The 26,551-nt window shown below is 37.3% G+C and overlaps 1 protein-coding gene across 1 annotated transcript; it reads right to left on the bottom strand.

The window, feature by feature from the left end:
- Positions 1 to 18,354: 18,354 nt before the first annotated feature.
- LOC144648410 (uncharacterized) lies at positions 18,355 to 24,298 on the bottom strand. The gene is made up of 9 exons (XM_078507978.1): positions 24,153 to 24,298; positions 23,570 to 23,687; positions 23,323 to 23,439; positions 22,471 to 22,596; positions 21,477 to 21,512; positions 21,239 to 21,296; positions 20,948 to 20,982; positions 20,391 to 20,439; positions 18,355 to 19,892 (listed from the first exon to the last, which is right to left on the bottom strand). Exons 1-9 carry the CDS (start codon positions 24,296 to 24,298, stop codon positions 19,771 to 19,773), a joined length of 807 nt encoding a protein of 268 aa, XP_078364104.1. The 3' UTR covers positions 18,355 to 19,770.
- Between the last annotated feature and the right edge of the window lie 2,253 nt (positions 24,299 to 26,551).

The raw sequence follows: 26,551 nt of genomic DNA, 5'->3' as shown, positions 1-26,551 counted from the left end.
TTTGGATCACATACTCGGTGAGACTGCTTTAAACCTATTACAACTTGAATTGCCTTGTCAACCATCATTTGTCAACTCAGACTACAGACAACAGTTTTTTCACATATGTTCAAGTATTCATAATATAAAAACAATCAATTATTTCAATGACTGTTTATAGTTTATGTGACTACGGTTCATAAACGAATGTAAGTACTTATTTGCTCCCTGATAATGCAATTCTTGCTTCATGATTACCACTGGAGCGTTGTTAGATCAAAACCAAAGTTAAATCATTCTGTCTAATTACAAACGATGCACAAACAAGTGAAAAGTGCTACCTCCTGCAAATAATGCATCTTTTCTGGCCCAAAGTGCAGGGAAGTTTCACATATTTAAGTCACGGTTGTTTTCAATTTTATTTTTTAATTGACTGAGAACATTTTTAGACTAATCACAAAGTGCAATAATGTATTTAGAAATGGCAAACACCAATCACATGTACTTAAAGCACTCAAGTTGAAATAATGGCTTAAATTAGGTATACTGTACCATGCTAATCTTCCCTGGCTTTCCCTAGCTGGCCTTTTCTCTACATCACGATATACTGCACTATCACCATACAATTCTTGATATCATGCATTGCCATCATAAATGGCATTAAAAAATGAATTTACCCAACCATTTTGGCGCTGATTTATTTCGATGTTTTAGTTGTTAACTCACGAGTGGTCTTGGGTAAGCACATAAATGTGAGAGCTTACATGCAAAGGCAGAAAATTAATTTGAAAACAAACAGATAACAATGAATATGAAGTCTGATGGGGAATGTACTGAAGGCAAGAAACTTTAATGTAAGGGTTTCATTTGCACTCAGCTACTTGGAAAACTAAAAGCTTTTTTTTAAGGTGGCTCGACCCAGTTTCTTTCTAGCGATACCGATCAACTTTACAACCCTCATTATTAAAGGGATTAATGTCAATGACATATCCACTATATCACATGGATTACACATAGACTGAACTGTTATATGATATAATTTTTTTGGAGATCGGAATGAATATCACGTGACAATGACGTCACACAGGTTTTTGCTCTGAATCGAATTTTAGCCCGTAACCGCATTTTCTCTCGAGATCCTCCACGCTACGTATACCTTGGGTGTTTGCCTTCAGCTATGCGGAGTTTCATCAAAATCTACAAGGGGAATTTTGAAATATCTTGGAATTTCTTTTTAGATGGTCTAATTTATGCGTAAAATAAAGATTAGACTTCATATAAAGAAATTTGCTTCTTTTTGATGTTTAATGAAAGTCTTTAGCCCTCATTCCTTTTAAAAATGTCCCATATCTGATATCCAAACCGTTAGAAGGAGGTACACTTGCGCGATTTCAAAAAATATGAAAATATATGAATCATAGTGAAGCTCAATGTTTAGCTCTATTTACCATTTTTACGGCTACTTTCGCAAAAAAAGCGATTATTTCAAAACTCGTCGATGAATTTTCTCCAAAATTTTTCAGGGTGGCAATTGATCAGTACACTACACAATCCCTGAATTTCATGCTCATTGAAAACTTCTAAGCTTGTCTAACATAAACGCAAAGTTGAGTAAATATTGAAGCGATCTAGTAGTTTTGAATAATTTTGTGCTCTGGGATTTCCTATTGTCTCGAGTTGAGCACAACATCGAATTCCTGTGCACCACGCGTAAAATGACTTCGCTTGGCTACCTTCCGAAAGCTTTCCGAAATATGGTCCTTTTTAAAGAAAACAATGGAAACGAAATTGTCATGCAACAACTTTTCTTGTGTGGTCGACGTCTTGGCTGAGTTGAAAATTAAAATTATAAAATGCCAAGAACAAGAAATGCAAAATAAAAAAGGGCCGCCGTATCCTCTTTTGGCCATACTGAATGTAATGCTAAAGAGAAGTATATTGCTGTCAGTTTTCCTTTTTATTTCATTTGTAAATGATTGGAATGGCGTCAAAACATAACCGGCTTTGAGTTTCATTCATCCATTATTGTTTACTTGAACTCGAGAATATTACCATATTCCGAAAGATTTCGGAAAGCTTTCGGAAGGTAACCAAGCGTTGTCATTTCACGCGTGGTGCACAGGAATTCGATGTTGTGCTCAACTCGAGACAATAGGAAATCCCAGAGCACAAAATTATTCAAAACTACGAGATCGCTTCAATATTTACTCAACTTTGCGTTTATGTTAAACAACCTTTTTTTTATTTTTTTATTTTTTATTTATTTTTTTTATTGCAAAACACACACAGAACGTTCTTACAAAGTGACATGTTCGCTACTAATTACTTACTGTACAAGGCTTTACGCATTACTTACTATACAAAGCTTACTCTACTTACAGTACAATACACTGCTTACACTACCTACATGACAATTAAATTGCTTACAACACACTACTTACAATACAATACTCAATTTCTTAAAATTTAATATTTATACTTATAACAGCGCAATACAATTTATCTCTTTTAATACATTTGCAAAAAAACTACAACTACTTTTGGCTTATTAAAGATAATGAAAATAAAAATGGTAACTTATAAAAACTAAATCAAATTGCGCCATTTTTATCTTACCGACATTTTTTTCAAAAATTTTAACTGTTTCTGTCAGTCATTGAGAGGGGCTTGAAGGGCGTTGAAGGAATTACCTGTTCAGAGGACCTTAGAGCCTAATATATTGTGTATATTCGACTAGGGAGGGTGAAGATAAAGAGATTAGTTTTTATTCATTTATTTTATTTCTTCTTTAAAAGGCTTTCCAGCAAATCCCACTTTTTGTTGGTTGTGTCATCTGTTCTTTGTTCAACGACATAAATCGATTTAAGATAAAGTAGAAAACTTTCTATTTTAGGAGGTCTTGTTTTATTTTTACAAATCCAAATAAAGTGTCTGGCCAGTAGAAAGCAGAAATTAATTTGGCGATGATTTTTTGTGCAGTCCGGTATCAATCCTAAGGCGACAGAGATGTTTACTGTGTAGTGTTCTGGAAATATTTTAGATAATTTTAGCAGTTCGGTTAAGGAGTTCCAAAAGGAGGTCACCTTGGAGCACGACCAGAAGAGATGCTTTAATTTTTCTGGTTCTTCTTTGCAGAAAGAGCAGTTTGGGTCATCTTGTACTCCAATTTTTGTTAAGAATTCATTAGTTGATATTCGCCTATGTAAAAGTTTGAATTGGAACTCAATGAGTTTTGTGCTTTTGGTGCATTTAAAGGCTAATTGATAGGCATCGCTCCATTTAATGCATTTTGTTTCTTCTGTGTTACAGTCTTCAAACCATTTCCGTTGAGATTGGGAAGAAAGCGTAGATTTTTTGGATATCAGTTTCTGATACACTGGTGGGCTTGTTCGTTGCGATTTTATTAACGTTTCCGAAAAGGTTTCGTATTCGGAGTCTGTCATAATAAGGTTGTTTTTGTGTGCGTCCCAGAGCAGTTTAAGGGCCGATATGAGTCCATAGTATCTGAGAGGACAAATTTTAAGACTGAATTTTGTCTGTAGTTCAAAATAGGATAAGAAATTATTTGAGCCATCTTTCAAATGTTTCACCTTTGTGATACCTTTATGATAACATTCAGGGTAAAAGACAGGACGGTCATCAATTCTGTTAAACAACCTTAGAAGTTTTCAATGAGCATAAAATTCAGGGATTGTGTAGTGTACTGATCAATTGCCACCCTGAAAAATTTTGGAGAAAATTCATCGACGAGTTTTGAAATAATCGCTTTTTTGCGAAAGTAGCCGTAAAAATGGTAAATAGAGCTAAACATTGAGTTTCACTATGATTCATATTTTTTCATATTTTTCGAAATCGCGCAAGTGTACCTCCTTCTAACAGTTTGGATATCAGATATGGGACATTTTTAAAAGGAACGAGGGTTAAAGACTTTCATTACACATCAAAAAGACGCAAATTTCTTAATATGAAGTCTTATCTTTATTTTACGCATATATTAGACCATCTAAAAAGCAATTCCAAGATATTTCAAAATTCCTCTTGTAGATTTTGATGAAACTCTGCAGAGCTGAAGGCAAACACCCAAGGTATACGTAGCGTGGAGGATCTCAAGAGAAAATGCGGTTACGGGCTAAAATTCGATTCAGAGCAAAAACCTGTGTGATGTCATTGTCACGTGATATTCATTCCGATCTCCAAAAAATTTATATCATACTACAGTTCAGTCTATGTGTAATCCATGTGATGCAGTGGATATGTCATTGGCATTAATTCCTTCAAGTATGAGGGTTACAAAGTTTATTGGTATCGCTATGAAAAAACTGGGTCGAGCCACCTTAATTGAGTGTAAATGTAGGCTTCCTTTTTGGTGCACTTGCAGACAAATGGTATTCTTTCTCTTGTCCCTTTTTCAGTTGTGCCGTCTGCAAAATGTTTATAGAGGTGTTATAAAATTTAGTTTTTGTCTAGTTTAGCTTCGACTGCTTCAATGGCCTTATTAATAGCCCTATTAAGATGGGAAAATCCTGCATCCTTATCTATTTCCTTTGCTAGAAGGAATATAGGTACTTATTTCCTTTGCATCAAGGCATAGCAGAGCTAGTTGTTGTGGCACATTAGTAACCACGCTTATATGGGTCCTAACAATCAGGAACGAGTACATAACATTAAAAATTGAAATGGACCAATCACAGAGCTGGATTGCCTGTTTTACATATCCAAGACGGCCGACTTGACTTTTTAATGAGAAAAATTATGCATGCATGCCCAAATAAGGTAAGCTATTGTTTTTCTGCCCGTACCAGGACTTTAATGGTCGAAAGAATGACATCATCGCCTGTCAGCGAGGAGTCTGGTCCCTAAACCTTTTCAAGTCATTGTTGCTAGGCACCCAAAACTAGGTTACACACTCAGTTTCACGACAGACAACAAAAATAAGTTTTAAACTATTATATTATACAACACTTATCCTAAATACACAACTGCGGGACGTGTACGTGAACTTAGTAATCCGTGCCCGACTTACTCAAAATAAAAAACAGTTTACAAATTCCAGTGTGTGCTATACGGGAGGTAAAGTAAGTATGGAGACACTGTGTGTGCGAGCTGATGTATGTATGTGATGGAACAAATATATACAAGACAAAAAAAGGATGTTATAAAGAAATTATTCGTCGTCGCCACGAAGATTGGAGATAGAAACTGATGCTCCATTTCCCTATTAACAAAATATCGAAATCCCGTTCGCATTCGCGATGCATGCATGTGCACTGGTATTAACTGATCCACCATAGTTTCTAAACGATAGCGGTGTACAAAATGTAGCGACTCGCCCGAGAAGACGTTTCCACGGACGATGAGGGGTTGGTTCGACAAATGAAATGTAAGATAGGCATCAAGGGCTTCCCATAGTTGGAACCACGTCTCCGGATTGACGGAGAAAGGAAACTGAAAAACAACAAACATAACTTTTAGTACAAACTTAAGTGCCAGACAATGAAATAATTTTCCTATTCTATGCAGGAATTAATTTACTGTACCTGTGATATCATTGTGATTATTATTTTACCTCTTGCTGGACAGATACTTGAAGTCTGGGGAAACGCTAAAAATAAAAAGCTTAAAATTTTAGATATTGTCTATTTATGTCATAGGTAGGTGATAAGATAGGAGATATTAATATTGGAACTAACCCTTATTATATAAACCCTAAAAAAATGATATGCATGTATAACAGTAGGAAAACAATACGATTGCAATAACATAATAAATTAATTAAAAGTACCAAATATCCCGTGTCAGTCTTTGAAAATTTTTAGTACTGTAGGTTAACCATTTAGCAGAGTCTCACTCGATTTTGTTATAAGTGTGTTTGTGAGCTACATGATTATTGTAGGGTTGTAGAATCTACGTAATAGTCTCAGAAATGCCCTTGATGTCGGGTATTAGTCGCTGTAGTAACATGTCGGGTGTCTGTCAGTTTCGGTAGTTTCAGTAGTTGGGTGAATGTTGCATCTAATAAAGTCAGTGTCTCCACTTTCTAGTGAAAATTTAATTTCCTGTAAATTTCTGGACATAGGAGAGGAAAATTGTATCTAACAAAACATATAAATGATGTTCTTGCCATATAATTTTACTGTAAATAATACACAATCAGTTGTGGCTCAGTGTTATCCATGATTTAAAATTTTAAAAAACCAGTTGATTTTAATTTGTCATTGTCTCATTTTCTTAATAGAGAGGAAAAACCTGGTATAGAAAATTACAAAAAAAAGTTGATATTGAGCCACCAGATATACTTTCATGCATGCTTTTCAGCATTGGAGCAGGAATCAGGTTTCTTTGAATATGTACACATCCTGAGACCTGTTTCCTCACCGGGAAAGTCAGTCTCCCTACACATCCTCTTGCTGTCTTGGTGGTGAAGCGTTTCAATACCTGCTCCGTTTCCTTCTCTACAGAAAACAAAAGTGCTTCATCGACTTTGAATGTCAATACGTCTCCGCATTTGCACTTGGACACAGATGTTCTTGGAGTGAAAAACTCTTTGGTCTTAAAAAGGAAACATGAAGAGAGTCAAATGAAAATTCCATACATGCCCTTACAGCTGCTTATCCCTTATTCATTTACCCCTGTCTGTTCTGTGAGAGGACAAGTGAAACCAGTTGAAGGGAAAAGGTATTCCCAAAAATCAGTATGATCATGTAACCTGCCTGCTTGGAAATAATCTGGATGCTTGAAGTATTGAATAAGCTGATGTTCTAGACATTGACACAGGCCTGTACATAGCTTTGTCTCAGCGTCATTCTTCTTAAACACAGGGCAAATCTCAGCCAATTTCCATTCTGCTAGCACTTCACCATAGTTGATTATCTTGTTTAATAATAGAGACAGCGGATAAGCAAAAACAGTCACCCCAGCACAAAGAGCTTTGGGTGGAATATTGTTCTATCCAGTGGCCTTTTTGGATCAAGCAACTTAAAAATAATCCCAAGCTCAGGCGGGTAACATGTGTGAATTGGAAAGGCTGGGCCGCAGGGCAATCAGTCTGTATAGCAGAGTTACTAGGTGATTGGATGGGAGTTAATCAACGACAAAGTGCCGATTTATTGTGCAACGCTGTCACTTAATACAGATGAAAAATATTTTTTGAAGACCTCTGCAACTTCCCAAGCCCACGCAAAATTCCACAGTTCCTTCATGCCATCCCACCTTGATTCTACCATCTAATGAAACCACCTTCTCGACTTTGTAGTTCTCATCCTTTGACCTCTTCATGTGATGTTTACTTGTTTTGGAAAAGTGGACTGCTTGCAATGTTCTATCCAGATTCTGATCCCTGAAAATGATACTTTGAGGATTTTAAACTTGCTCCCATGGCATAGAATAGTCCGACAGTTTAAGCATCACCCCCAAGTTTGAGTCCTCTTGCAGTGATGTTGTCAGGGCCCACCCTTTTCCATGCTTCACAAGAGAACTCAGATTGTGGAGCTTTGGTTGGCTTTTCTGAGTCAGCTGATTTTTTTCAAGTTCCTGTAGTTTATTTTCTCCAATGTACAAACATCGAGATAAGACCAACAAAATGCTTTATCGCATCACAGTACTGTCAAATATAGTCGTAAGACAAGCTACTAACAATTGTGGGTTTGTAGTCTTGTGATGTTGACATCTTGTTCTTTAAAATCACGGTCTCGACTTTGGTAGCCAACATGTACTGGGAGTACACAGTCTGGGCTTCTAGGCTTTTTCTCCAGTTCCGATTTGCTTAACACTGCCTTTTCCCCTGCCTTTCTGGCTTGCAGGAAGGCTGCCATATGCTTTTTCCTCAAATTGATAAGTTCCTTTTGAATATCATCGTAGTTGGTAAAGTCAATGTTCTTCAGGTTAAAGGCATTTCTCATTGCTTTTTCTCGATCTTCATACCTCAGAAATCGCCCAATGATCATGCAAGGGCAACCTCCTATTTTACCCATTCTGCGGAGCCATTGAAATCTCTCCAGCACCCTCAATTCCAGTTTTATTTAAAAACAAATCAACTAATACTTCCTTGGTGTCTTCCTGCTTATCTCTTTTCCTTTGCGCCAAAACCCTACGAGATCCTTTTCTGATGTAGGGCAAAACTTGACAATTGAACGCCACCATCTTTAATCTGGTAATGCATGCGTGACGTCAAAGAGCTTAGCATGAAGTTTGGTGGGAAAATTTAAATACTTGAGACTCCTTGTTTCTTTGCAGTGGGTTTTGTCTGAAGTAGTGCTGTAGTGCTTGATTCAGAGTGGCAAATGGAGGTTGGGTTTCATTGGCAAAGATACCTCCACAGTCAACTGGACCTAACTGGCACTAGTTCTCATCTTCCCCCAAAATATGATTTACAGCCTCTGCAATTTCATCCAATCCAAGCTTGTCACTCTTTTCCCTTTACTTCCTTGAGAGGTGTTAAAGAGACTGTGGAAGCCATCCCCATTTTGATGGAGCTCATCCATTTCTGAGGTTTTTGCAATCTCACAAATGGCACTTTGCAGCAAGACGACTAGGCTGTTGATCGTACATTGTGTGCCCTGCGTGGTTTCAGGGAACATCTCAACCCCCTGATCCAGAGTGCCTTTGACCTCTAAAAAAAAGAAAGTGTAATGATTGGTAAATAAATAACTAGTCTATATGTAATATATAGTTAATCAAGTATGTGATGTTGATACCTTAAATTGCTTTACTCTAACCAACTACTTGTTCTTCTTGGGAGCACTATGGAACTTCTTGTTTATCATTGCCTGCTGGTACATGTGTCTTGGCAGTACTGTCATGGCTGGAGTTGGGAACTACCTTGGTAGTAGAGGGAAGATCACCTGATCACCTGATTTATTTTTCTGCTCTATTTTGATTTACTTTATTTTCTGTTTATAAACACTAAAGGTGTGGTAGTTAATTTAATTCTTGTAAGAGATATAGTTTTTATGTTTTTTTTTTTTCACCTTGGCTGATGGTAAGAACTTCTCAAACAAATCTGGGAGTCTCTTCAGGAGAATTTTTCCCTCCCAGCAGCACTTGTTGCCGTTTTTGAACAGGCTAAAACCAATGCCTAGAGCACGTACTGCTGCAAGAAAGGCCTGCTGGTGCTTGTCAGATCGTCCTTTGACTGGCTTTTTGTGTGTGAGTGAAACATTTTCCTGTACCCTTTCCCAACAGTTAGATTGATACAAATTGTTTTATTAATTGAAATGATTATTGCTTATGTCATCCCAATTCAGGACATCGTGGATTAAACCCTCTTCCAACCTGTCTGTTATCCTTAGCATGAGATGTAGTTCATCCAGGATAATGTTAGTCAAGGGGATTGAAAAAAAAGGTTTGGAATGGCATCCAGGTTGCTTCGTCCAAGAATCATCTATCCCTCTTGCCACTTCTGGATTTAAAAAGTAGCTGGGGCAGTGCGACATGTTACACCTATAACTTGTAAATAATGAAATAAACATGTTTTGATGTTTGTTGGCGGTCGTTTTTGTGGAACATTTATCATCGATACGTTTCCGCTCATTACGAATGAAGTTGTTATGCTTCTGAGAGTGTCTTATCAGTATTGATTTGCAGCATGCCGATCTTGCCTCTGAATGCTTGTCTTCCACTGCGATATTTGTATTCTCGGTATTGGACTAAAACTAGCTTAAAATGGAAGCCATGCAGGGGAATATCATTAAAAACAGCTTCATGTCATTTGCATTTGAAAAGATTACCCACATTAGCCTCCATAGCAAGCTAGTTCCAATCCAACCACAATTGACCCACGCCACCCTGGGAACAAGAAATTCATCTCCGCCTGATTGTATGATCGCAGTATTTTCGTTGACGTTTTTCACAAACACACCGTGAGTGCCATTGTGGAGTTGGTTGCTGATGTTATACAAGCAGATGACTGGAGCACCCGGCTTGAAAAAAGCGGTTTCAGTGGCAGGGCATTTCAAACCAGACACATCACCTGTATCTTGAGCCAAAAATTTTAGTCTGTTGAAGTAAAGCTAAAGAATTAGCATTGTGAACGCCTACCATGATGTTTGTAAAGTACAGGTGTACAGCGCTGGCTTGATCTAAAGCGGCACAGGCCAAAAATTGACCAATTTCGGTGAAAATTGCATAAATTGTCCAAGTAGGTGGTACAGATCATCGTAAATCGGCAAATTTACGACCTAGTTTGATGATATATCCTAGCTTCACGATATATCTATACGCCTTTTGCAGGTGCTCGTTACCAACTCAAACACTCTCTCACCACATGGAACGTAGCTCCAGAGGGATTCTTCAATTTCTGCAAGACTGCCATTCCATCTAAAATGCTGGTTGCATTCTCTGGGTATTTCTCTGTGCCTATGATGCCTCGCTCTACCTGTTGGGAGAGTTTGGCTTCCCTTGTCTTTCACGGGAGTCAATAACGACCGGTAAGAAGCCGAGGAGGAGGGCCTAGGGGTACTTGTGAAAACAACTTTCATGTCAGTTTGATGAAACTGTCCGAGAACTGCCATCCTAGGAAATACATCACGATCCATATGATAATTGTGTGGTTCCAGAAAATATCCATACCCCTACCATGGAGGGAATTTCGCTTGGGACTCCCCTCCTCCCTGGATTTTTCATTTTTTTTGAAGGAAGTAATGCCCCCCACCCCCCTCCCCTCGGGAAAAGTTCATTCCAGAAAAAAGTGTTTAAAATGAAGCAAATCGACACTGAATAAATGCCGAGTCGTTTCGGTTACATAGTACGTATTAAAGCTTGCATTAATTAATAGCGATCAAAATCGCACCATTGTGACATACTACAAACTATGGTGTTCTTCCCAAGTCAAACAGATGTTTTTGGTATTAGTGAAATTACCTTGACATAAGCTCAAGCATGTGAACATTCATTCTAATCTAAGAATTCTTCAAAGGGCTGTAGTGTTGACGTGACTTCAACATGAATGCAATCGTGAACAAAACAAGGGCACAAACAAAATCAAGGGGAAATGAACAAAATAGAGAGAATTAAGAATACTTTAAGTTATCTTTAATCTTTAAACTGCATACCAGCCCTCAATTGAGGGCCCATTATTGATTCTTTAACGATGGATAGTTTTCAGACTTTCAGGATGGTGAAAAGGAAGAAAGCTAGAACATAGTGCTTTTGATGTGAAAATGTGATGTCACCAATTTCTTCGCTCTGTGGGCATGAACAATGTGAAAGACCTGGTGGTTTAAGCCTTAGATCAGGCGCTTTTTATCTTCTTCTTCCTCATTTTATTGTTATTACATTTTTCAGTACAAAAGATGACAGCAGAACGAAAATATCACTGAAGGTTGGAAATGGCATTCTATTTTGATTTGCCTTAATTCTACACTTCGTCAATACGCTTTTCAATATCATACAATCTTTGAACCTTAAATTCAACTTAGCAATCATCTTGTATTCAATCCTGGTAAGTTGAAAATGGAACAGACCTTTTGATTACGGAGGTACAGCATAATGATAAAAGTCAAAACCTAACCCATTGGTTTCGGGTCACGTGTCATTGGTAGGCTCTAATTTTTCGTGAAATTTCAACGTTGCCTTTGACTATTGATAGCATTTTTCACAGTGCCAGGCTTCTACAGTTTGAATTAAATTGGCCTCATTTAACTTACGAATCAGAGTTTCTCTGTTCTCTTCGTATAGTGGATGCAATTTCCACAATCCCCGTTTTAAATATTCTTTTTGCAATCGTAGTTGTTTTCTAGCATTCTCATAGAACTCTGATGCTTCCTTGATTGAGACCCAAGCCAGAAAAGCTGCTGCTTTCAACTCTTCATCTGAGGTAAAGCGAATTGCTCAAAAACAGGTTTCCAAGATTTTTTCAGGAAAAAACAAACCAGGGAACTTGTCCCATGGCCCAGAGGGGAAGTCACGCCTGGCCTCGCCATGATGCGAGCCATGCGAGCCACTCAAGGCTGCTTTTTACGTTTGTTACGCTCACTGACCAAGAAATCAACATTTCAAAGTTTATATGCTATAAGCGTAAATATATCACTGTATGATAGTGTTGCGCCAACCAAGAAATGAAAGTTAACCGGCAGCAAACCAGCTTGTTGCACAGTGGAAAGGAAATATTAAATTGTTGCTATGCTTACAAATAGTTTTAGAGTAGAGGTATGTACAAGAAAAGAAAAACAAAACTCAACTTTCTGAAGTGCTGTGAAGGAAATATTAATAAGACAAACAGTTTTAGAGTATGTATTAGAAACAAAAGAACTTTTAAATTTCAAACTCGAACAGTTAATTGATTACGATCTATGGGTTACCTGTTCTTGAAGTTGGCTCGCTGGGGTATTGGTATCGCGGTCCGTCTGTAGGGTAAGTAGCGTTGCTTGTAGACTGTTGGCCTGTTGTTGTTAATGGGTACAGAAATCTGTATGCTAATAAAGATGCTGATAACATTTTCTCGTCTAGATGTAGAAACGCTTCATGGAAATCGCATTCCAATTAAGATTTCCACAAATAGTTGGGTGCACAAACAGTGTTAACATAATGGCAGGTCAACCTCAGGTTGCAAATATCTGTGATGCAGACAGATATTAAAATATACAATAACACCACTTCTGGTAAACATAGCAGCTATGGTAGGGTAGGTTTTGTTTCAGTGATTACGCCAAGCTTCCTGCATTGTGTGGAGCCAGGAATATTTGGTTACAAATGCCTTGCTTTGAGATTGCACTTTGACAAAATATTTTTCTTTCCCTTTGTCACAACCTTGCTGCCACCTGCTCAAATTTCTCTGACAAGAGGCACACAAACAGGTATTGCTGCACGATGTTTCAATATAAAACAATTTTTCACGTCTTTCACAATATCTTTGGCAATGCCATAACAGCAAGACGAGGATTTGCAACAGCATACATCTCATTTTTTTGGACAATTGCAACATGAAGGGCTTTAATTTGTTTAATTTCAATTTCCTGCCACAACAGGCACTGCAATGCGTGCATATGTTTTTAATTTAGCGCTGACATGGGAAAGCAGTGATTGTCGTAATTAAGTTGCCCACCTGAAACACTCGTGCCATCTAGAAACTCGTTGACATTTCCTTCAACCTGAAGTTTGTCGTCTTGCAAAACTTCCCTGAGACTGCACCTTTCTCTTGTGGACAGAACTGCATTACCCAGGCCAAAGATGCAGCTCTTGAAAATGTATTTCACATCAGTTTTGTCAGTGAGTATTTTATAAAGGTCTCGTAGAAATGAAAAATTTCTGATTAGTTTCAATTTTTCTTTTCTAAATGCGCTTACAATTTGACGACCTTTCAGCAACCCCACTCAAATTATCAGCTCACCCTTGAAACCAACTGAACAATGTCCATGAAACCGTAGGACTGCTTGCAATAAATGCACTAATAGTTTGTTCAGCTGCATCACGGAGGACAGAATGTCAGAAAGGTGACCATCATACAATTTTCACTTGACCCTTGCCACAGAAATCTCCTTGAGCATTCTTGGTTTTTTGACATCGTCGATCACAGGAGGAAGGTTCGTTCTGCTGCACAGACCAGGGATGAATCTATCTTTCACAGATGAGTAAAATGATCCAGTATTGCCAATAAGGCTGAGGGCAGCTTTGGCAGACTTTGTAAGACCCCCCGCTTATAAGCCCCCCCCCCCCCCCAGTTATAGGCCCATCTGCTTGGAACAAAAAAAAATAGGCCCACTCGGATATAAGCCCCTACTTTGCCGGATGAGAGTACTGAAAAGGGCTAATTGTTGCTTTTATTTATTGTGCTTTTTTAACTTTAAAGCACATTTCGATCAGCATTTGGTTTGTCAGTCGCAACATTGTTTGACGTGGTTTATGGGCAATGGGGCAAGGGGGTGAACTTTTTATTGTCCAACATGGCTTCTCTTGAGAGGTCATGTGACTAGCACGTTATAAGTTCTATGAACCTCTTGTTGTTTATGTTATGAAGATAATCCTATTTCACTTATTTCAGTATTCCTTCTGGTTTTCAAAACCAACTTAATACCCTCCTTATATATATTGAGAAATAATTTATTGCTATTGCAATTTAATCTAAAAAAATGCAAAATGTTTCTGTAATATCAAATAATTACACTGTACCTATACATGCATGTATGTGCAGAAAATACTGAATGCCTATCTGTATAGCTATTATACCTCTGATCGCAGTTTAGGGCATCTAGTGTTTCCCAGTTCACTGTGACCATAGGGCAGGTGCGAGGCATGCAAGTCCCATCCTTGCCCCTGAAAAAAAATAATAAAAAATAATAATAATAATAATAATAATAATAATAATAATAATAATAATAATAATAATAATAAACAAAAGGCCATGGCCATCTCCTTGAGCATTCTCGGTATTTTGACATCGTCGATCACAGGGGAAGGGTCGTTCTGCTGCGCAGATCAGGGATGAATCTATCTTTCACAGATGAGTAGAATGATCCAGTATTGCCAATAAGGCTGACGGCAGCTTTGGCAGACTTTGTCTTCCCTAGTCGATTCACCCTACAGACAACCGGAACAGGACAGCAGCCCAAAATTTCCATTATAGTCTCATAATGGAGACCCACTAACATTCCAGCTAAACAAGATCATTTGATTACAACTTCTCCATTTGATCATAAAATATGTGCACCTTCAATTTCACTTATTCATATATTTGTTTAAAATAATATTACTAGGAAGTTTTTGCTGTTGCATCCAAACACCGTTGACTATTTCTTGTCATTTTAGATGTTTTCCTAACTTTTTCAACTGGCACTTAACATAGTTTCCAAAACATAAAAATCATACATGTTTTATATACCGAGTAAAAATATTTTGATGACATCTATACCATAAAAATCATGGTAATTATACTATTTTATCACAGAAAAAAAGATACTTATAAATTGAATGTTTAAGGCTATCTTTCAAATTGTATATTGGCACAAACGATTCTCCAAAACATTAAAATCAATACATCTATTCGCTTAGAGTTATATGGGGTCAGGGATCACAGCCTCGGGATCGGGATCATGGACTCGGTATCCCGGGTCATGGCATGTCATGGGATCTGGATCGGCCAATCAGATGGGATCAGAATGGAATCAGCCATCAAATGTTGCCACATTTTGGAGATCAGGAATCAAAATTTAAAGCTAAAAACTGGAATCAGCGATGAAAAAATATACCTGGTTACGACCCTGTGATACAAAAATAGTGGAAAGAAATATTTTGAATTGGGAAAATCTTTAAGAAGGTATTATGGATCCAACAATCTTGTCATATTATATATACAGAAACTAACAAAATATCATTTGATCAAAATTAAATAACAATTAAATCTGCGAAGATTGCTTATTAACCATGGGGTTAATTAAGAGTTTTCTTGTTTTTTTTTTCGATGGTAAATACTTCTCAAACAAATCTGGGAGAACTGTTCCCCCTCCCAGCAGAGAAGTCCAGTCCCACTTGCTGTCGTTTTTGAACAGGCTAAAACCAATGCCTAGGGAACGTACTGCTGCAAGAATCAGATTGTTCTGTGGCTGGCTTGTTGAAGTTATCAACCTACCCAAAAAATTTAAAGGGATTTTTTTCCCGAATTTATCAAATAAAGAGCATTTACTAGTATTTAACAGAATGTTTTTGTTTTGAGAAAATAATTTTCCTGTACCCCTTCCCAACAAATAGATTTAAGCAAATTTTTATATACATAATAATAATAAAACCTTTATTTGAGTGCCAAAAACTGAAAATAGCAGTAATAAAACCACTAAATGGGGACACTTAAAAGTAAGTGAAAAATAACAAAATCGAAATATCCTAATAAATGCTAAAATCGGTTAAAATTGGTTAAACTATTTACAATATATACAAGTTAAAATACAAGATATACAGAAAATAATTATAGCTTTCCTCATCACAGAATATAATTTTTTGTGTGTGAGTGTGTGAATAATTTTCCTGTTCCCCTTCCCAACAGTAAGATTGATACAAATTGTTTTATTACCGTAATTGAAATGATTATTGCTCGTTTCATCCCATTTCAGGACATCGTGGATTAAACCCTCTTCCAACCTGTCTGTTATCCTCAGCTTGTGATGTAGTTCATCTAGGATAATGTTAGTGAAGGGGATTAAAAATAATGGAAAAGATGGCATCCAGGTTGCTTCAACGACAATCAGCCATCCCTCTTGCCACTTCTGGGCATGTCACAGTGTGAAATGTCACACTTATAAACCAGTAAATAAAGAAATAAACATCAGGTAAAGTAAAGTGAATTGTTAATATACATGACTTAGAAGAAGAAAAATAATGATATATTTAACTCTCATGTTAATGTAGTTTACACCAAATACAACTGTTGTATGAAGTTTCCCCTTTCATGCCAATTGCTATCAGTAAAAACTAAAATAAAAATAACTGTTATTAAAAAGTAAATATTATTCAGAGAGTCCATTTCTTCATGATAAACTACATTGAATAATAAATTACCTAGGATGAGAACTTAATGATGTCATGGAAGGCACTAGTTGGCAGGGCACTTACGTGTGCTAGTTAAACAGGTTAAATATCTAAGAATGTAAATTTATTTCAAATAAGAATTTAGTTCACCTTGTAATCTCCACCCAAATAGAAGTCCAGGTTAACTTTTTGGCCATCAACAGTGATGCTTCCTTCCTGAATAAGGGCATTCACATCACGGATAATGTGTGCAAGGGATAATTTAAGAGTATCGTACTCTTTGCCTGTCTTCACGACTGCAATGGTGTGATTACCTGTCAAGGATTAAAAGTGTTTTGTCAGTATTGAGTTGCAGCATGCGGATCCTGCCTCTGAATGCTTCTGTCTTCCACTGTGACACAGGGAATTTGACGATCTGAGGCTTCTAATAGACCATATTCGTATTCTCGGTATTGGACTGAAACTATAGCTTGAAATGGAGGCTCGTGCAGGGGAATATCATTTAAAACAGCTTCATGTCATTTGCATTTGAAAAGATTACCCACATTAGCCTCCATAGCAAGCTAGTTCCAGTCCAATCACAGGCTTGCCATCCTAAGTTTGTGAGGTCACAGCATGCCCATATGAATATTCAAATTTCTTCACTAATTGCTATGTAAATTCTAAAATAGGCTTTTACGACTTGTATTTGCAATAAATTGAAATAGAAATATTTTCGCATTGTTTCAGTTTGTTTTTATGCCGTTTTCTTGGCGATTTGTAGCGCACGAGAGAAGTTCTTGCGACTTGTGTATAGAATACAAATACGGTATTTACACAAGGCGTGCAACTTCGACATCAGCAAATTTGATACCGCCTCTGGAATGTAGCCGAAAAATCAAACTTTGTCGACTTGCTTTCGACGGAGATCCCGGTCATCAAAAGAACAACAATCTTCGAACTATATTCTGGCCCAATTTGAGTGCAATCAGTTCGTGCCGTGGTCCTTTTAAACTAGCTGGAATATCAAATTAGGTCGTAAATTTGCCGATTAACAATTTATGCAATTTTCACTGAAATTAGTCAATTTTTGGCCTGTGCCGCCTCCAGATCAAGCCAGAGCTGTACACTTGTACTTTGTTCACAATGCCAATTCTTTAGCTTTGCTTCAAGGGTAGACCGTGAAATTTTTGGCTCAAGACACAGGTGATGTGTCTGGTTTGAAATGCCCTGCCACTGAAACTGCTATTTTCAAGCTGGGTGCTCCAGTCAACTGCTTCTATAACATCAGCAACCAACTCCACAAATGGCACTCACCGTGTGTTTGTGAAAAAGGTCAACGAAAATACTGCGATCATACAATCAGGCGGAGGTGAATTTGTTGTTCCCAAGGTGGCATGGGTCAATGTTGATAGCCAAGGAAACGCAATCAGTTCATGCGCTAGGGCAGTACAGGCCAAAAATTGGCTAATTTCAGTGAAAATTGCATAAATTGTCGTTTGAGTTTAATGGAGGTCTGTTGTACACTGCCTTCTCTAGGGTGAGAACGAGTCAAGACATCCAGGTTGTGGGTTTAGCGCTGACCATCTTCAGAACAGAGACAAAGAAATAATGGAACTGGAAGCAACTTTTTTTATTATTATTTTTTTATTGATACTGCAAAACATTTACTTACAATATTTACAAGGACACAGTACCTACAAGACGTTTATAGTACAATAATTATTATGTTAATAGTACATTTATACAATGCAGTGCTTACAAACTTTTGAAATGCGCTAGTTTAGAAGGACACACAAAAAAATACACAAAAAAAAAACGATCAAGAAAAAAGATACAAACATCGGAATATAGGTAAACTAAGTTAAATAAAATATAAAGCAAATACATAAAGTGATTTTAGCCCTTTTTTTCTTTTATCAAAATTTACGGGGAAAGGATCACTTTTTTATAATATGAGAGGAAGAGGGGAAAGCTTTTTATCTCCAGAGAGGTGTTGCGTGTTTGGATCACTCACCGTTTCTGGGAAACGTATGGCTATAGACTCGATAGAAAACCACTCGACATGACATGTGTCCAAAAATTAATGAGTCTCATTGTTTTGGAAAAACGTGTCTCGATTTTGAAACAAGACACGTTTCAAAAAAGAGACACGGAACGAACACAGCACGAACGAAACTCGTTTACAAAACGAGTCACAAACTACTGATTTCTTTTTATAGACGGGGGGGGGGGGGGGCTGTAGGGGTGCAGAAAAGATTCCTTATTCCAAAACTTTGGGGAAGGCAGTTGGGACAAATGAATTTCAGAGCACCCTCCTTCTGCTTCCTGCCTTTTTCTCCCGCATTAGCTTCCGTAGTAGCCTGAGTATCAGGCTTTTCTAAAGGGGAAGGGAGAAAGAGTAGAAGTGCGAAAGGATCTTTCCTTCCCTCCCCTCCCCCCTCCCCTTAGGAAGGCCCGATACTCAGGTTACTTCTGTAGTGATTCCTTTCCTTTTGTCTCTTATCTATTTTACCTGCCCTTCCCTTATTCCTAGTATTTTGCCTTTTTCATTTAAATGGACTTTGGATGGAAAGTATAGTAGCAGTTTTTCTTGCACTTAGACGCGCGCTTGGTCGCGCAGAAGAATTGGTCATTAGATTGAGTAATTTTAACCCTAGCGCGCGCCCCAAGCAAGTAACGTCTCCTCCTTCTGATTGTTTTTTTTTGTATCGAGCTCGAGCTCGTCCGAGTAAGACGGCGAACGACGAGTCTTAAGAATAAAATTGGTAGAAACCGAACTAAAAACTTCTGCTCCGCCTAATCAAAGTTTCAGGAGCCTGAATTTCAGACGTCTTTTTCTTCTGGTCGCTACTGAAATTCAGGCAAGAGTTTCCGTAAATAAAACCGGTTTTTAAATTTGTGTTGTAAAAATTCTGTAGTCGGCAAACGAAACATTCGACGTGAAAGCAAATACAGATAAGTTTTGTCTTTGGAAAGATCCGTTACATAGTCCCTTTAAGTGCTCAAGGTCAAATAGTGCGCTTTGTGTCCACAACATCAAACATTGTGTTTCAGGATATCCAGCCCTAACAAACCTTCATTAGTTTGGCCTGCAGCCTTTAAGCCATTGTGAAATCATAGGCATTTTTACCTCACTATTAATTATATTGATTGAATGCATCATGAAATTTTCCTTAAGCCTATTAAACTGTTTAGTTGAACGGTCAAAGCAATGAACATTAACAAACGCTGCCTAAACGTTTTAAAAACATGGTTTCCCACCCACCCACCCCCCCCCCTAGTGCAGTCTACCAACTCAACTCATGTCAGATTATCATATTAATTATCATGTCAAATTTTAAATGTTATTTTACTTTCTTATTTATTTTCAATTTCTGTTATCTTTCTTCGCTTTGCTGTTGTCCGTCTGTCCTTTTTTCCTTTCCTTTTTCTTTTATTTTCATGGTTCCCTTTCTTGTCCATATCTTCTTGACCTTCATCTGCAATAAAATGTTTAAGGTCAACAGCTGTTTGTCCATTGGCTTATATAGATGAAACTCAACAACCTAATAACCAATCATGTAATATTTTCTTTATACAATCTAGATTTCTGACCTAAACATGCTATATTACGAAAAATTATGTCATAACCTAACCAAGATTTTTTTTAATTCGTTAAATGAAGATGTGTGATTTTATAGCCATTGTTTATAGATTAAAATAGTCAAGTTTCCAAGTATTGTTGTCAAAAGCCTTCTTGTAAGGGTTTTTATCCTACTGTGGTTATCTGTGAAATATTCTGCTGTCTTCAACTTTCATCACAAATACACAAAAATGCAGTGATATCCAGGAAGTCAGTGTCCAATCCTCAAGTGAATGCTATCAGGACGGGTTCTTTTATGTGTATCACTTGTAACATAGTTCTCTTTTTATCATTTTCCTTGAATTGTAATGGTATTTTTGAAACCTGCTGTGTTACTTAAATTTAGCAGTCCTACCTGGTTGTTCTGGCGTCAGTCCAGCAGATCCTGTGGCTGCTGGCAATTCCTGCAATTAACAAACAATAGAAGGGAAGTATGCCACCCAAAAGAGCCATTTTTGCCTTTATTTTCTTGAATAACTATCCACATCGCAAACTTCTCCGTTAATTAGCTTAACGTGTGACTCGTGAGGGTGGCACACTTCCCTTGGTTATAGTGATTTTTGAAATAACATGATTGACATTGATTCAAGCATGACGTACACAAAAATACAGTTTTACGAGTAATTTAAAATCCTCTAAACTAATGTAGCATAAATAGTCTATAACATCTTAATCCTTACAATATGTACCCTAATAACCTTATTATTGTATAACTTCTTAAACTTAACATGATTGTACTTGCATGTTCTCTTTCTCAAGTGTCGATGCTCACGAAGAGCTTCGTCCCATAAGACCTGTACATCTTTCTCAAGTGTCGATGCTCACGAAGAGTCTCGTCCCATAATACTGTTTGAATTGTTTTAACAATCATAAGGTTGTTGAACTTTTAATAGGTATGCATACTTCCCTTACCTTTGACTTGTCTTCTTCGTTTTGTTCTTCACCATCTGTCATGACAAAAGCAAGCATCTTTAGAAATTTGAGAAAAATGATACATGTTTGATTTTCTTTTTTGGAAAATTCTGGCCTAGTTACGTTTTATTTATTCTAACCTCATGAGTTTTCATTTCATCCTCAAAGTAGGATATTTTAAACCTAAAACACTTACTAGGAGTGCCATCAGGAAAACAAGCTATCACTAATTATGATTGTTGTCTTTTTTCAACTAAATATTTTAAACAATTTTTCAGTTGGTTTACATACCCACAACGGTGTTAGCCAGGTTCTCCTCTGTTTGTGGCACATTGCCATAGAATGTGATCTTTAAAAGAAATCAAAGACAAATTCATTAATAATTCATTATCTATTGAATCAGTACAAATAAATTTGAAAGTGATCATTAACAGCTACTGTAGTTGCATACATGACGATTTTAAGGGGGAACCAGCTAGGCATACTAGGTTCTACATTAATCAGCAATTTTTGCCTTTTTTGTACTCACCTCTGCATTTAACATTAACGTTGCTTCCTCTTTTTCCTGTATGGTATTAAAATGATCAATTAATTATTTAGCCCCAAAAAGTTTCACATGCCACATAGTGTCACAATTTGGTCGATATTTGCCCAACTAATTTGAATTTTTTCTGGCAACATTCACCTAAAGAGCTAAAGGTTTAACAACATTAAACTCAAAATGACGTTTGTAACAGCCTTTTAACAGATTGTTAAGATTTCACTGAAATGTTAGCATGCAAACTAAGTAGCTGTAAGAATGGCCTATTCCTTCTGATAGTGTGCGCCTGAAGGGAATCATGGCAGTTGTATTCATCAAACCATGAAACTTATTTTCATGATCACTTACTTGCAAACAATCTAAACCATTACTGAAATAAACAAATCAAACAATGAAACACAGACAGTGCTTCCTTTTTTCCTTTATCGTACCATGCAGATAACATCTTGTAAATTTGCATTTCGCTTGATATCTGACACACAATTTGAGAAATCAATTTTGCATCAATTGACCACATGTCTCTAACAAAGGGAGTACCATATTTTCTTCATTAAATGCAGCTATCGAACAAATGCCAAGTCATCAAGACAAAGTTGAAAATAGGCCCCTCAGGTATTTCCTAAGGTATAAAAAGCTGCCGCCATGTAAGCCTGATACATTTTTGTCAAATGTAACGGATAAAAGCCATTACTTAATGACATTCAGGCTCGAATGAACTTCACAAGTCAAATAGACACCGGGTCCACCAGGCCAAGTTTGAAATAAATGTCGGGGGCGTCTAATCAAGAAAATACGGCAAGGGACTGTTTTTAAAGGGGGTGGGCCGGCGCAGGTGGGTCATCAGTTTTTGAGCCCTCGAAATGGGGTGGGTTATGTAATTTTGAACTACACGAGGGGATGGGTCATCTTATTTATTCCCTTAACTTAAATTGCTATAGCACGCAGTGTGTTAATAATAGATTGCTTTTGATTAATTACATACCCGTCCTGTTAGGTCATGTGTTTCCTCCTTGTTAACCTCGTCCTTCAGGAGTACTACTCGTCCCTCGATATGCAATGTAAAAAATAGAGGGAGATCATCCTTGCCCCCAATCCAATCGTATACTTTCTGTTTTAAAATTTAATAACAAGTTATCACAAGAGTTGTCACTAAATACATATAACTATACTTAAAGCAAAATAAGGTCACACATTAAAAAAGCACAAGATTAAGATGAAGGGATATTAACACAAATTTAAGCTAATCAGGTTTGTAATACTAGGTTTTTAATTTCTGCCAAAAAAATTGATATTGTTATAGAGTTTAAGTGGTATTCAGCCTATTCCTTGTTAAAAAATTGTTATAGCACATTTAAATGCTTATGCTAAAATGCAGCACTAACCATTAACCGTTTTTACACGATATACTTGCATAGTTAATGCTTTGTCCAAAATCATTTCCCAAAAGTAAAGATTTGTAATTAATTTTAGATAATAAGAACCTGTTTTTCAATTTGAGGCTTAGTTGGTTACAATAAAATGGTATCTCATTTGCCAATTTTAGTCTTATGCTTTCTGTAAGTTTCTTTATCACACGGGTAGTCTGAATTTCAGACATCCCTCTGTGGCCGTCTACTCTCCAGAAGGGACTTCTGAACACATCTGGCGCTAATGCCGTCTGTGACGTCACCAGGTGGCATTAGCGCCAGATGTGTTAAGATGTTCCTTCTGGGGAGTAGACGGCCACAGGCTATCACACAGGTTCTTACTGTAATAATTTTTATTTTGCTATTTTTCTCCTTAGTGTATAATTACGATGTTTAAAAAGTAAGCATGAAAGGAAATATGTATTCACCTGGTATGCTGCACCCTGTTTAAATCTCCTGCTCAAACTGCCAGCAGGTGTCCTTACATTAATTTGCAGTCCATCAGAAGGCTCTTCACCAACCCTTGATCGTCTCGCATCTCTGATCTGTGTGAGAAAGGTTTGGCATTTTAATTTACAACACAAATTCCTGATCTGGTGGGTGTATGCTGAAATGAAGAGTACCAAGATTTATGTATCTGGTCTTCAAATTATTGATTAATTTGTGAATACACACCTTTCTAGCAATTTCTTCTTGCTCTTTCTTCTCTCTTTCATTCTGTTCTTCCTTTTTCCTTCTTTCCTCCTCATTTCTTCTTTCTTCCACCTTCCTTCTCTTTTCCTTCCTCCATATTCTTCATTTCTTCAAACTCTCTATTTTGTTTTTCTCTTTTCGTTTCTCCAGAGGTCAGTTTCCTTCCTGCAAATACAAATGTAAGTGTGGTCTGTTAAAAGCTAAAGCTTTTCAATGCTGACATCTATTTTGTTATCAGACACACTGTAATGAAAAAGTGTGATTTATATTCTTATCAGATGCACTGTAATCGAAAAGTGTAATCAACTTTACCTTTCTAATGCCAGAGTTTGCAGCATGCCCTTGTTATGCTACATTCCTTTACTCTACACTCTACACTCTACATATAAACAGGTAGTAAAGTTAATCTACCCTAAACACTGTGAACTTATATCAAGTTTGTGATATTTCTACAATTTGCCACTCTGTTTTCCCTCTTAAGTTTTACACCTCCTCTCCATGTGGTTCATTCGGACCATGATCCATATTGATTGTATTTTATTCAGCTATTTGACTATTGACTTACCTTTGCAGAGTCAGGCTTTGCAGCATTAATTTTACTTTTTCAAGTAAACTGTCACCACTGAAGTTCTGTAGGTTATTACCTGTTGTCGAAAGTAATGTAATGTAATGTCCAAATTGGGTAGGTTTAGATATTTTCTGAAACCACATATTAATAAAAACTAATTAAACTAAGCTTTTAAAAAGGTGACCAAGAATTTTATGTACTACCTGAACAAGATCTGCCTTACTTTTAAAACTTAAATTATACAACCTTACACTCTGATATGATTTTGTATCATGATAATACCTTCAAGGCACTCCACAAATAATGCCTTTCATTCTGTGGAGGGGACAAGGAAGATCAATTGATCGTCTTGCCCATTTCCATACAGCTTGAGCACTGTATAAGTAAAAACAAAATTGACAATTTAAAATATAGTTATCATTATTATAATACCTTTTTCGGTGTAAGAGTCACTAGCGTGCGTCACACTTCATACCCACGAGTCACGCGTGAGATTTGAAAAGAAAAACAATGTTTTTGGATCTCACTGCTCGAGTTACAAAAGCAAATCCGCATGTGCTACGATTGATTTTGTAGGAGATCTTGAGTCATTTCAACTTTTTTCATTTCAGCTTATTTGAGTTCGCTGTCAAACACATGATTATTCAGACAAAAAAATACTTAAAAGTAAGACCTAAGAGGCACAACTGGCACCAACTGAAACTGGCTAAATCCCATGAAATCTTTAGCTGAAAAGTTTCGCAGACAAAGGGAGGGGAAGTCCATGTGTGTTGCGCGCGTATGTGCCCGCAAAGATCAGCGGTAGTTGGAACTGAGCATGAGTAAAAACCCCAAAAAAGTGCGCTTAAACGCGTGTGGGAATTATTGAGTTCGCAAAGGCTTTAGGAAGAAAACTAACCCGATGACCCCTATTTTTTATTGCCCTAATATTTTCCTTTTATGTAAAGGAAACGACAGAAAAAATCGAAAAAAATTCTACGAAAGGTATTTTTAATTACTTGCAAATTGCCCTTTTTGCATTTGCAGAAAATTCGCTTCATAGAAATTTTTTAAAATAATTATATAGTTTCTTTTTCAGATGCCAAAAGTTCTCAGGAGAAAAAAATGGGGGTCATGGGTTAGTTTTCAAGATATAAGCACTCAAGAAGCTGAAAAAGGGTTCTAAAAATCTTTGGCTATCATTGCGATGGTAACCGCTGATGACGTAATTATTGGTACCGGTATTTAGGAACAACAACACAATGGGTAATTTAATCATACAAATATTTTGTTGTAAATAATAAAGATGGTAGATTTTTAAGCTCCGTGACAAATAGTGAAGAATATTATTCTACATGACACGAGCCTGGGACAAAGAAAAAAGACGGGAATCGAACCCATGGTCTCCCAGAATACCGGTTGGGCGCTCTAACCAACTGAGCTACGTGAGACTCGCTGTGAGCTAGGCCATTCACTAGGTTGATATGTGACACGCGTCCTGCATACTGCTAGGATCAGCAATGTCGAAATCATCACATTTGTAGTCAATAATAAAGATGGTAGATTTTTAAGCTCCGTGACAAATAGTGAAGAATATTATTCTACATGACACGAGCCTGGGACAAAGAAAAAAATCCGACGGGAATCGAACCCATGGTCTCCCAGAATACCGGTTGGGCGCTCTAACCAACTGAGCTACGTGAGACTCGCTGTGAGCTAGGCCATTCACTAGGTTGATATGTGACACGCGTCCTGCATACTGCTAGGATCAGCAATGTCGAAATCATCACATTTGTAGTCAATAATAAAGATGGTAGATTTTTAAGCTCGGTGACAAATAGTGAAGAATATTATTCTACATGACACGAGCGTGGGACAAAGAAAAAAAAAATCTAAGTCCCCGACGGGAATCGAACCCATGGCCTCCCAGAATACCGGTTGGGCGCTCTAACCAACTGAGCTACGTGAGACTTGCTGTGAGCTAGGCCATTCACTAGGTTGATATGTGACACGCGTCCTGCATACTGCTAGGATCAGCAATGTCGAAATCATCAAATTTGTAGTAAATAATAAAGATGGTAGATTTTTAAGCTCGGTGACAAATAGTGAAGAATATTGTTCTACAGGCCATGGGTTCGATTCCAGTCGGGGACTCAGATTTTTTTTTCTTTGTCCCACGCTCGTGTCATGTAGAATAATATTCTTCACAAATATTTTGTTACGATCTTTAATTGATTTTTTGGCCATTTTCTTCCAAAGGTCGCACAGTCAAAAACCTGAAAACTGGTATGAGCCACCTTAACTCCCGCCAGTTATCATCCCACTGAACAATTGAAACGCCATCATAAGTACCTCCTTGATAGCCTGTTTACACTTATCGGAAAGGTGAAAAGGGGCTGTTACTCTCTTAATACCCC

This window comes from Oculina patagonica, chromosome 4 (genome assembly GCF_052425735.1).
Source record: "Oculina patagonica isolate OP01 chromosome 4, crgOcupat, whole genome shotgun sequence".
Classification (NCBI taxonomy): domain Eukaryota; kingdom Metazoa; phylum Cnidaria; class Anthozoa; order Scleractinia; family Oculinidae; genus Oculina; species Oculina patagonica.
The sequence above is the reverse complement of the archived record's forward strand: the minus strand, read 5'-3'. Positions and strand labels throughout refer to the sequence as shown.

What these genes read in the sequence shown, in the direction of transcription:
- LOC144648410 (XM_078507978.1), bottom strand. Translation starts at nt 24,298, where the DNA reads ATGTGGTTTCAGAAAATATCTAAACCTACCCAATTTGGACATTACATT. An exon ending in ACGAAGAAGACAAGTCAAAG is followed by an intron (nt 20,440 to 20,947) that starts GTAAGGGAAGTA and finishes TGTTAATTGCAG; the next exon opens with GAATTGCCAGCAGCCACAGG. An exon ending in ACTGACGCCAGAACAACCAG is followed by an intron (nt 19,893 to 20,390) that starts GTAGGACTGCTA and finishes ATTTTATTGCAG; the next exon opens with ATGAAGGTCAAGAAGATATG.